General features: G+C 52.3%; 2 protein-coding genes across 2 annotated transcripts; one reads left to right on the forward strand and one right to left on the reverse strand.

Moving 5' to 3' along the window:
* The first annotated feature begins 3591 nt into the window (after positions 1–3591).
* Positions 3592–7286, forward strand: LOC136527868 (probable methyltransferase PMT24). The gene is made up of 7 exons (XM_066520723.1): positions 3592–5070; positions 5159–5308; positions 5422–5692; positions 5784–5894; positions 6017–6464; positions 6546–6740; positions 6823–7286. The coding sequence occupies exons 1-7, from the start codon at positions 3694–3696 to the stop codon at positions 7040–7042; spliced, it is 2772 nt and encodes a 923-aa protein (XP_066376820.1). The 5' UTR covers positions 3592–3693; the 3' UTR covers positions 7043–7286.
* A 2398-nt stretch (positions 7287–9684) lies between these two features.
* On the reverse strand, positions 9685–12479 carry LOC136528564 (uncharacterized). Its single transcript, XM_066521540.1, has 3 exons — positions 12028–12479; positions 11474–11580; positions 9685–10696 (listed from the first exon to the last, which is right to left on the reverse strand). Exons 1-3 carry the CDS (start codon positions 12442–12444, stop codon positions 9955–9957), a joined length of 1266 nt encoding a protein of 421 aa, XP_066377637.1. The 5' UTR covers positions 12445–12479; the 3' UTR covers positions 9685–9954.
* Positions 12480–12776: the final 297 nt, after the last annotated feature.

Consider the following 12776-nt stretch of genomic DNA (forward strand, 5'->3'; position numbering starts at 1 on the left):
TCATCTCTTTTACATACTCGAGGTTGTATTGTCATCAATCACCAAAAAGGAAAGATTGAAAGCATCTAGGCCCCTAGATGGTTTTCGATGATTAATGACAATACAAGATTACTGTGACTAACATGTGTTTTACAGATGCAATTAAGTTAGGTCATGTTAATGACAATTGATTGGGCAATCATGGTGGTCGAGCCCCTATGGTGGAAATCATTTTAGTTTTCAAAGGATGGATGACAAGGTTAAGGATAGACTAGTTCTAAGTGTCGTTTGGTGTTGAATAGACACTTAGAGTAGTTTAGAACTTTGTTTTTCCTTTGGCCATACTATTAAGGGGGGTATGGACGGGTAGCTTGACCTAGGTGAGTCTAGTGGGTTAGGTGTGGTGCACACTTGTCAAAACTAGCACTAGGTAGCTCCTAAAAAGCCCTTAGATCAATTGGAGCAAACTTCATTCACATATGATAGCGAGTTAGAAGTGAATGGAGGGTCAAATGTTGATCGGGTGTTGGTTCCAGTGTGACCAGACGCTGGCACAGAGTCCGGTCAGTTCATTTGATTAAGGTGAAGTCATCTGGATGCGACTGGACGCTGAGTGAAATGTGACCAGGCGCTGGGTGCTAGAGTTTGGTCAACTCTAGTAAGGTTCCAAAAAGGGAGAATCCTGATCGGACGTGTCCGGTCAGTGCTGACTGGACGCTGGTCAGGTTCTGGCTACTGACCGGACGCTGAACAGCAAAGTGACCAGACGCTGGGTTCCAGAGTCCGATCAACATCAGTAAGGTTCTAGAGGGTAGTTTTTATGACCGGACGCTGGTCAGTGTTCGGTCACAACTTAACTACTTGGAGGTAGAGAGAACTGACCGGAGCGTCCGGTCACCCCACAGTGGCACATAATGGTTCGTTTTGAATGAGAGGTTATAAATACTTCCTCTATTCACTCAAGGGATCACTTTTGCTCATTCCAACAGCTGAGAAACACCCTTGAGAGTGCCAAGAAGAGTAAGGTCCTAGTGAGATGATTGAGATTTGAGAATCCAAGAGAGTGACCTCATTAGTGAAAGCAAGAGTAGCAAAGTATGCATCCATCCTTCTTATTAGGCTTGTCATGATCAAGTGAGAGTTTATGCTTGTTACTCTTGGTGATCGCCATCACCTAGACGGCTTGATGGTGATTGGGAGCTTGGTGATCATCCGGTAGAGCTTGTGGATGACCCAACTCAAATTGTGAGCGGTTGTGGGTGATTTACCGCGATGCTGTGTTGAAGAATTAACCCGTAGAGAGCACTTGATCCATACGTGGATCAAGGGGGAGCTACACCCTTGCACGGGTGCTCCAACGAGGACTAGTGGGGAGTGGCGACACTCCGATACCACGGCAAAATATCGCCGCGTTCCTCCTTCTCTCTTTACTTTGAGCATTTACTTTGAGCAATTCAATTCTTGTGTTTAGATTCATAGAATTGTCATGCTAGAGTAGGATTGGAACATAGGTTGCTAAACTTTTGTGCGGTAGAACAATAGAAACACTTTCTAGGCACAATGGGTGAAGTGGGCTAACCGTAGGGTTTAATTATTGCAAATAATTTTAGAATTAGTCCAATTCACCCCCTCCCCTCTTGGGCATCTTGATCCTTTCAGTACGTACATTGCAAATTCACAATTTTTACCTGTCCGACAACGGAGTCGCAGCGGACGCCGGACGTGGGTCAGGTCGACGAGCCGGGCCGGCGGTGGCACGGCCGGGCGCTGCAGGTGCCGGTGCCGGCGGGGACGTGGCTGAGGACGACGGTGGCGCACGGCGGGCGTGCGGTGGGCGCGCTGCGGCATGGCGGGCGCGGCCGAGGCCAGCCGGTGGTGGTCACAACACTGGCGCACGCGGGGTGTGGCCAAGGCGGCCGCGGGTGCGGGCGACACGTCGAGCGAGGTGAGGGCGCGGCACGGGCATGGGGTCCGGCGCGGCCGCGGGGTCCGTGGGCAGGAGAGGGGCGGGCAGCGACGGCGGTGCGCTGCTCGGGCAAGGGAGGTGCGAGAGAGAGAAGGAGAGGAAGAGAGAAAGGATTGAGACCCATACGTAAGACAGGCTCGGCGCTAGTAACCCTGGCGCCGAGCTACCTACCATGTCACCGTCACGTCTGCTTCGAGCCCAAGAGCTCGGCGTCCGCAACGCTGGCGCCGAGACGTGTAAGCTCGGCGTCAGCAACGATGATGCCAAGGTAAGAGTCCAGATTTTAAAATCTAACCTACAGGGGCATATTTGTGAATTTTTTTTAAATGGCTAAAAAATAAAAAAAATCGGTGATAGAGACTGGTGTGTACAAGTCGTGTGTTGCATGCCAGGAACAACATCGTACCGGCTATAAACACGAGGCGACAACATGCACATTGGAATTGGCAATGAGCTCATCAATGGGTGGCTCGGTATTGAGCCCAATGATGGGCGGTGATGTTTTTTTATTTACAAATACGGGCATTGTAGCCCGCCTATGCCATCTCTGGTTAGAAGAGACCATATCGTAGAGGCAGACATAGCTGTGGCCTTTGAAGATTGATTTTATAGTAGTGAGAGTTATTCAGAATTTATCTATTTATGTTCTTATTATTTTACTGCCTATGTAATGAAACATAAGAACATGAACAAATAAGATTAAAAATATCTTCAAATTAAATATAACACCAACAAATGGATAACATTTTAAGAAGAAATTGGTATTAGATTCATATTTTTTATTTAAAGAAACTTATTTTGTTTTTATATGACATCAATTTTTATTATATTTAGAAAATTGAAAACTACCTTTGAAACCAATTAGAGGACCAAATCTGTCCACTTTCAACCCATGGAGGCGTTTGGTGCCTAATTTTATAATTCAGGGTTGGAAATAAGATTGTCGTGCAAGTTGAAGGTTGAAAATAAGCTTTTTACTTGAATAACAATTCACACCTTGAATTGGCCGAGGACTATCTTATTTTAGATAATGGAAAACTCTAAGGAGTGCACCGGTTAATTATTTTTCTCTTGATTTTCTATAAAGATAATTTAATGTCTTATACCGTGTGTCTTTCTATATCTTTTTTCTCATTTTTTTAGGTTTGTAGGTGTGTACTGTGTTTGGTTTTTGTGGCAGTGCAACGGGACGCCTAGGTGTTTAAGATGGTGTTAGTTTCCTCCCATCTACTTAGTATACTCATTTTGTTAACTAATCTTAACGTTTTTTTTACTTTTATTATATTATTATAGGCAGGAGTTTTTACAACAACTGTTCATCATACGGCTTTTCCTTCTCTCTATCCTTTTGTTTTAGTTTTTTTTAGCAAATTTTAGTACTGTCAAAAAAAAATCCTTGGAGAAATTTTTTTTGGAGTAGAGACAGATGATGCGAAGGTGAAGTCGGGACCGGGAGCGGGAGGCGACGACGACGCACCATGCATGCGAGGAAACGCCACTCGCCCGCTTGTTAAGCAACGCAGCTCATGGAGGCCCCACATGTCATCCTCACGTCCGACCACCCCCGACGCGCCGGGATCACCCCATGTTCCCGGGATTACGCGTCGCGTCACTTGTGTTTGCCAAAAAAAACGAGCAAAACCTAATTAGCCATTATCCCCGCCACATCCAAACCTTTTTGGTTTCTCTAATCAATCAACTACTCTACCGCGCGCGCGCGCCAGGCGACTCCCATCTGCTACCCCTGCATGCGGGACCGATCCATGGCCGGGGGCGGCGCCCGTGGCTCGCGCGCCGGCGGCGCGAAGCGCGGCGTCGCGTCGTCCTCGGCGTCGTCGGCCGCCGCCGCGTCCGCCTGTGTCTACTACGCCACCACGGCGCTGCTCGTCGCGCTGTGCGTCGCGGGGGCCTACTTCCTCACGTCCACCTCCTCCTCCGCCGCGGCCGCCGACGGGGACGCCGCCACGGTCACCGCGTACCGCCACACCACGCGCTCCTCCTTCGCGTACGAGGTCACCAGGGAGCGGGCCGCGCCGGCGCCGCCGCGCAGGGCGGAGGCCCGAGACTTTCCCGCCGCGAGGAAGGCCGTTGGGGCCGAGGAGGAGCCGCGGCCCGACGACCGGAGCGCCGTCGCCGAGGTGGCAGCGCTGGACGACCCGCACGCCAGGTCTGACGAGGAACGTGTGTTGGACGAGGCGGCGGGTGTGGAGGAGGAGCACAGAGTCTCCGCGGCGGGCGTGGAGGATGTGAAGGGCGAGGACGGTGGCCACGTGGCCGCCGGAGACGACGAGGCCGCCAGCGCTCGCGGCGGGGAGGAGAAGGAGCGAGAAGCAGCCGTGCTGGAAGAGAGTAGCCGCGAGCAGCGAGAACAGGAGCCGGACCCGCAGCTGGAGATGCCGCACGAGCGGGCTCGGGCCGCCGTCGCTGCCGTCGAGGAGAAGAACCTGGACGGCGGCATCGAGGAGGAGAGCAACGCGGGGCAGAGGCAGCGAGAGGAGGAGCAGAGCGCGCTCGAGGAGCAGCAGGCCGCTGCTGCCGGGAACCAGCTGCGCCGGGAAGCGCAGGAGGACCCGCAGGCCGACGGCGGCGACGAAGGGACGGAGGAGGAACAACGCGGCAGGGAGCAGCCGCAGGGCGAAGAGGAGGCGCGCACGTCGTCAGTGTCAGGGTCCAGCGGAGATGCCGACGGCGGCGATGGCGACAAGCCGGCCGTGTCGGAGTCGGAGCACACGGGGGGCGCGGACGGAAATGCCAGTCAGGACGACGGCGTCGCCGAGGACTCGCTCGTCGCCGAAGACCGCGCGGAGGAGCAGAAGGCGTGGGCGACGCAGGCCGACGAGTCACACCGGGAAAAGGACCGCCGCGAGGAGGGCGGCGAGAACGACGGCAACGGCGGGGAGAACGGCGGCGGCGAGGAGCACGAGTGGCGGGTGTGCAACGTGAAGGCCGGCGCCGACTACATCCCGTGCCTGGACAACGAGAAGGCCATCAAGAAGCTGCGGCCGGAGAACTTCCGGCGGTACGAGCACCGGGAGCGGCACTGCCCCGACGAGGGCCCGACGTGCCTCGTCGCACTCCCCACCGGCTACCGCCGCCCCATCGAGTGGCCCAAGAGCCGAGACAGGGTACGTCCGTCCGCGTCTCTGAATCTCCATGCGGCAATGCATTGCTGACTCGTGGCCGTTCGTCGTGCCGGCGGCGACGTACGTGCAGGTATGGTACAGCAATGTCCCGCACACGAAGCTGGTGGAGGTGAAGGGCCACCAGAACTGGGTGAAGGTGAGCGGACAGTATCTGACCTTCCCCGGCGGCGGCACGCAGTTCATCCATGGCGCGCTGCACTACATCGACTTCCTGCAGCAGGTACCATGCATCACCAATGGCCAATGACCAGGCCATGGTTTGTTTGTTTGTTTCGATCGCTCCGGTAGAAAGTGTATGTAGAGTAAGGAGGTTACTCTGCGTTGTGTGGCCAGTCCGTCCGCGCCATCGCGTGGGGGAAGCACACGCGGGTGGTGCTCGACGTCGGCTGTGGCGTGGCCAGCTTCGGCGGCTACCTGTTCGAGCGCGACGTGGTGACCATGTCGTTCGCGCCCAAGGACGAGCACGAGGCGCAGGTGCAGATGGCGCTCGAGCGCGGGATCCCGGCCATCTCCGCCGTCATGGGATCCAAACGCCTGCCTTTCCCCAGCAAGTCGTTCGACCTTGTCCACTGCGCGCGGTGCCGCGTCCCATGGCACGCCGACGGTGCGCCGCGCCGCCGCCCCCATTCCACTGTGCGTCCTCCTTGTCCGAGATCCCTTGCTGACGATGCCGAGATTGCCGTGTCCCCGTGCAGGTGGCGCTCTCCTCCTGGAGCTGAACCGCGTCCTGCGCCCCGGCGGTTTCTTCGTCTGGTCCGCCACGCCGGTGTACCAGAAGCTGACGGAGGACGTCGAGATCTGGAAAGGCACGTAAAGTTCCGACCACTCGCCGCGATGCCATGCCATGGCCATGGCCATGAACCGATCGAACAGGGCCAGCTGACAGGACAGCTAAGCTAATGGAGTTTCTGTTCACCTGCACGTGCAGCAATGACGTCCCTGACGAAATCCCTGTGCTGGGAGATGACGTCGATCAAGAAGGACCGGCTCAACGGTGTCGGGGTGGCCTTCTACCGGAAGCCGACGACGAACGAGTGCTACGATGCCAGGAAGCGGCAGCAGCCGCCGATGTGCGCCGACGACGACGACGCGAACGCGGCGTGGTACATCCGGCTCAACTCGTGCGTGCACCGCGTGCCGACGGGCCCGTCGGAGCGCGGCGCGCGGTGGCCCTCGGAGTGGCCGCGGCGGGTGCGGGCGCCGCCGTACTGGCTCAACGGCTCGCAGGCCGGGGTGTACGGGAAGCCGGCGCCGGAGGACTTCACGGTGGACTACGACCACTGGTGGCGCGTCGTTGACGGGTCCTACCTCAACGGCCTGGGCATCGACTGGTCCAGGGTCAGGAACGTCATGGACATGAGAGCTGCATACGGAGGGTAATCACTGTTGCTTGCCACTGGCCATGATCAGCTCTGATAATCGTGCTGACGCCATGGCTGCCTCTCTCTCTGTCTCAGCTTCGCGGCTGCGCTCCGGGAGAAGAAGATCTGGGTGATGAACGTGGTGAACGTCGACGCGCCCGACACGCTGCCGGTCATCTTCGAGCGCGGACTGCTGGGCATCTACCATGACTGGTGCGAGTCTTTCAGCACCTACCCGAGAACCTATGACCTCCTGCACGCCGATCACCTCTTCTCCAAGATCAAAGAGAGGTCAGTGGGCAGCAACACTAGTCTGTCTGTCTCCTTCGCATCCTCTTTCTAGCTTGATGACGCACATGGCCGTCTTCTTCAGATGCGCGGTTCTGCCGGTGGTGGTGGAGGTGGACAGGATCGTTAGGCCCGGGGGCAGCATCATCGTGCGCGACGAGGCCGGCGCCGTCGGCGAGGTGGAGAAACTCCTGAGGTCGCTCCACTGGGACGTGCGGCTGACCTTCTCCAAGAACGATGAAGGGGTGATGTACGCCGAGAAGTCAGATTGGCGGCCGGAGCTGCTCGAAGAACCGTTGTTGTAATGACCACCATTTGCCCATTTCAGATCGGCAAGCAGTAGGGTTCTTTTCTCTTCTTGCGTCCATCAGCATTGATAGTACTGTACATGGTTTTGTCATTGCTGCAGCAGTAGTATTTACACTATGTTCATAAGCACCAATAGAGAGAATTCTAGATTATATTATATATACATACAGCAACCGGAGAGCCTGGTGATAGTTACAAATTCCAGCTTGTGTACATTGCACGCCAGAGGTTCTAAATATATGGCAGCAGAACATGTGTGCAAACATGCCTGCATAAGTGCGGTCTAACAGAGCTTTGTGGAGTCTCCAAAGAACAATGCAAGGGAAAATTGGTTCTGTAGCATCGAAAGATCGCGACTTCCATAAAATACCACTGAAAGACATCGGTCCCGTAAAATACCACTGAAAGATGCACACGTGAACTGAAAGTACCATTCTGTTAGATTTGAGCGTTAGGTTTGTTAACTTAGACCAAAATACCCCAAACCGTTACAAGAGCTCTAAAAACATAAGAATCAAGCCCCAAACCGGTACGGAGCTCTAAAAACACTGACAGCATTTCAACACATACAAGTCACCATATGCACTAAATATTGACCAAGCACATAAAAAATATTCTGGTTCAACACATGGACTAATATTGACTAACACATCTTGCAAGCACATGGCCAAATAAGTTCACACTACAGGAACCATATTGGTTTGGTCCAACACATGCAGAACAACACATGCCCAAAATAGGTTCAGTACATGACTTTTTCATACAGCAACAGTTCAATAAAATGCGTAATCTAGTTTATAACCAAACAACCCCAGTGATAGTCTAGTTTATAACAAACAAATGCGTAATCTTCACATTCTTCTGATGAATATCGGACTTAAATCTTCATATGCTGGTTTCAGTACCAGTTTGCAAATTACTCATCAGATTACGGAAAGTCTGGGAAAGGAACACTGAAGTTTCAGCTGATCAACCAGCGCCAAGACTTTTCATTTGCATTGTTCACTGGTGGACTCTCGAATGTCAGTTACTGCATAAGGCGAATCTAGCTTAGAAGGTCCAATTGCAACCACGCACGCTCTCAAATTTCTCGTGTGTTGGCTAGATGACTGTAACATGGACAAGTGGCTATGATATCAATGAGGCATATCCCTTTGTCGAATGGGAAATAAAATGGAGCCCCCAGGTACGCACTGCAGCTGGCACCGTCACTTTTGCTCGTGATAGCATCTGCGGTATGGCTTATATGAACATTCTATCCAGTACTGCAGAACAAAAATGGTCAATGGAAGAAAAATGCAAAATTCTATTCGTTAGATATTTGCTGGAGACATGAAATGCTAATTTTGGTAGCCTGTTGTCCCAATTTAGTTTGAGTCCCTTCTACTGTATTTAGTAAGCCTCCAAGCTATTTACCTGATACTCTGATAGGCAAGAAACTGCAGGATTCAGAGAATCTTTTACTGGGTTATTTTCAGTTTGTTACCTGAATTGTCTCACTGTACTTGTGCAGGAGAACCTGCTCGTTCTGTTGGTTGGAGAGATCCTGGTTTCATACACACAGCTTTCCTAACAGACTTATAGCCAAATAAAGAGTAAATTCTTGCCTCCTGTCGTACAGTAAGTTCTCTCAGATTCCAACACTAGTGTCCAATATGGAAATATGGACTGAACACGTTTTTAACAGGTTGGCATTCTCCTGTCTATTAGCAGTGCAAAAAAAATTAGCACTGCTTCCGGATGCCCTTTCTCATCGGTGACCATCCTCATACCACGTGAAATCGCACACACGAATCAAACTTCGTAACAAATTTCAGTTGTACTACGAACCATGAAGTAGATAACTAGGGTTTCATTCTTACCCGTCAGGGATCTCAGATCGATGCATTGTTCCACCGCATGCGCACTGGAGGAGGAGTCACGGCCAGCGCAACACGCAGTCGAGGAGGAGGAGGTGGTGGACGGCGCAGGCGGCGCGGCCTCCGCATGACGAGCGGCCCGCGGCGGACGGCGCGGCCTCCACACAGGGAGTGGCCTGCGCGCGAAGAGGAAGCCGCGGCGGCCGGCGTAGGAGGCCCTCGGAGCTCCTAGGCGGCCGGCAGACGAGCGGAGGCGGCGCGGCCTCCGCACGACGAGCGGCCCGCGGCGGACGGTGCAGGCGGCGTGGCCTCCGCACGACGAGCGGCCCGCGGCGGACGGCGTAGGCGGCGCAGCCTCCGCGCGAGTACCAGCCCGCGGCGGACGGCGCGGCCTCCACACCGGGAGCGACCTGCGCGAGGAGAGTAAGCCGCGGCGGCCGGCGCAGGAGGCCCTCGGAGCTCCCAGGCGGCCGGCGGACGGGCGGAGGCGGCACTTCCAGGCAGAACCGAGCGCGGCGCGGCTGTCTCACTTGCGGCGCGGCTCTCACTTGCGCGACGCATCTCCCGTATGCGGACAGGGATGGGGATAAGGCAAGGGCAAAAATGTCACTTAACTTTTGGAGTCTAGGTCAAATTAACGCTCCTGAGTGTAAAACCTGACAGAGTGCTATTTTTAGTTTACGGTGACAACTTTCAGTGCTATTTTACGGAGCTAAACTCTTTCAGTGGTATTTTACGGAGGTCGCAACCTTTCGATGCTATAGAACCAATTTTCCCAATGCAAATCCAAATTATCTGAGAACGTGTAATGGTGTATTGGTGTATCAAAATTTACATGTCAGCTGTTACAACAATGAGGTGAGCCGTTGTATTGTAGCTGCTCAAAAATATACTGATTGAATAGCAATCAAGAGGTTTAATTGTAGTACAACAATACTGTATCTTCCAATCTGTACTATAACAGGTCAAAACTTGGCACATGATGCTTCAGTTTACATCAATTGCTCCTCTCCAACTACAATAATGATAGGCGGCAGATATCAAACCTGTCAGGCATTGCTAGAGGCTAGCCCATCTAATGTTGTCTCTAGTGCACTCTCCTTTCTGTAAAGTGGTACTCTTCCACCGAGCTCCTTCAGCCTCATTACCATGTCATGCAACCATTCGAAGGTGAGTTTGTTTTGCTTATTGAGTTCCTCCCTCGCTTCTGGATGCACCCTAAACCAGTCCCCCAACATCTTGTGGACATGGGATCTAACCATTCTCCATGGCACAGGGTACTGCTCACACAGCTTCAAATATTCAATCACTAGATCAGCCTGGTCCAAGCCACTATCTCCATTCTCATCACCATCTTCTTTCCATTCCTTTGTCCTGAAACCAGCAAAAAGTGCTGGATTTTCTAGAAGAGTTTCAGCTGAAAGCACACCATCAGCACCAGTATGTTCCAGGCAGTTCTTCACATCCTCCATATGGAGGATGTTTCCATTTGCAAGAACGGGTACTCTAAGTGCATCCTTCACAGCCTTGATGGCATCCCAGTCAGCTCGAAATTTCTTCCCATCCTTTTCATCTCTTGTCCGACCATGGACAGCCACAAGAGAAGCACCAGCCTCCTCAAGCATCTTTGCATAGGCTAATGTGTCTACCAGTCGTGGAAATACGCGAATCTTAACTGAGACTGGAACATGAAGATTAGCTGCTAGATTCTGCACAAGCGATTTTACGAGGGGAAGGTTGTCCATGAGAAATGCTCCATAGTTACCCCGTCTTGCAATACGCTGCGGGCAACTGCAAGGCAATATATTAACGCGATTCAGAAAAGTATGGAACAATATTTTCAAGCAATACTACATATGGGGAAATGATATATGTTAACTAGAAATGTAGCCATGGAAGATTCAACACTAGTGCTCTAAGCAAGCTAAGAAAGCAGTTAGTGGCAGATAAATTTAAAGCAGCAGGTTTTGAGTCGAGTGTGCAGAGAATGGCCTAGCATGGTAGCTTATTGTTTATCACATTAGCATCACCTGTGACCTTGTGTAGCAGTAATATCACGCTTGAGGCACCATTAACAAGGTTACTCAACGACTTTGTCCAGGACAAGGTGTCGCTATAGCTGTTTTAGGCAGTATGCTGCTATTTGTACTCACGTTCAGTTTAACCATTTTAGCCCGCTATAGCTAGATTTTAGCCTTAGGAGAACCCTACCGTTAAATGCCCATAGCTGTCTATTTATTACACTGGTCCAGGGCAGATTATTTTGTAGAGGAGTACATGATGTTTAGGGCGTACCCAGTGCAGAGAGCTCCCGCTCTGTGCGGGGTCTGGGTAAGGGTGTCAGTGGCAAGCCTTACCCTCGCCTGTGCAATGTGAGGAGACCGCGACTCGAACCCGGGACCTTCCGGTCACAGGCGGTAAGACTCTACCGCTTGCACCAGGCCTACATGATGTTTATGTTAGTAAATTATTTATGCCATTCCAAAGGTGGAGTAAATTACAATCAAGCACTAGATAACTAAATATGAAGAAAAAATCAGTGCAGCAGCTTAAGGAATTGCACATTACCCAAAATTGATATCAACATAGTCGCAATATGGTTCCAACATCTTTGCAGCTTGTAACAAAATGTCAGGATCATTGGCACAAAACTGAACAAAAAGTGGCCGGTCCTCCTGTATAAGGTGCAATGGACATTACATTCCGTGCAAGATAAATACAACTCATAACAAAAAAACAAAAAAAAAAAAAACTCTGCAAAGTAACAGAAGAATAGACCTAGTCACGCAACTGTCGACTGAATCATGTAACTGTGAAACGACTCTAATGTACAAACAATCGTTACCAAGCATAACAGTTCTTTGTTTCACCGGTCCAAACATGGGCCTAATAATTCAGTAAATTCTGCCCATTCCGAACTATCAATTAAATCTGGAAGTGTATTAGAATCAAACTGCAAAACTGTCTAACCATATTAGCATCTACAGAAAAGCTATTATTCTAGCTGTCTGTATTGTAATGTCGAATTAAGCATAAGGCATAACACAACATCATCCACCTTAAGCTAAAACCAGACCCCAGTTGCTACGGTAGCGGGTCGGAAACTCCTAACCACCAATTACCTTGCACGTGGTGAACTCCATGGACCTGTACTTCTCGTTCTCGGAGAAGATGCGAGAGTGGAGCATGGGCGTGTACGCCGCGTCGGCGCCGTAGCGGCGGCACAGCATGCGGAAGGGGAGCTCGGAGTTGTCCACCATCGGCGCCACCAGCAGCCGCGGGGACCCCAGCCGCCTCCAGTGCGCCCACGCGCGCTCCACCCGCTCCTCCGCGGACACCGGCGGCGGCGGGAGCGGCGGGGCCGGAGCGAGGTCCTGAGCTTCTGACCCCGCGGCGCTCGCGCAGAGGTCCTCGTCGGGGTCGGCGGCCGTGGTCAGGTGAGCGGCGGCCGGGGACATGGCGGCGAGGCTAGGGTTTAGGGAGGAGCGCAGGCGGCGGCGCGGGCTCGCTAGGAGAGGCGCGAGGCGGCGCAGTGGCATGCGGTTGCGGTGGCTCCTCGGATGTGGGCTGGGTCGGGTCGGGTCGGGTCGGGATTTTTTTTGTCTTTGGGGCCACGTCCGGTTAGACACGACTAGCCTGCTTTTAAATGGATTTGGAAGCCAATATACCCGTCCAGAAATTTTGCATGTACATCAAAACATTATGAATTAGCGAACTGATCTTAGATCAATTGGTTAGGTTTTTTTTTATAAAAACTGTCCACCTGGGTTTAAATCCTCGACTTGGTGGGGTGCTCGTATTTTCCTAGATTTATTCTAAGATTTAACGACGCTATGTTTTCAGTGGTAGACGACGTCGCCGTCGACAGCGA

Source organism: Miscanthus floridulus, chromosome 19, assembly GCF_019320115.1.
Source record: "Miscanthus floridulus cultivar M001 chromosome 19, ASM1932011v1, whole genome shotgun sequence".
Classification (NCBI taxonomy): domain Eukaryota; kingdom Viridiplantae; phylum Streptophyta; class Magnoliopsida; order Poales; family Poaceae; genus Miscanthus; species Miscanthus floridulus.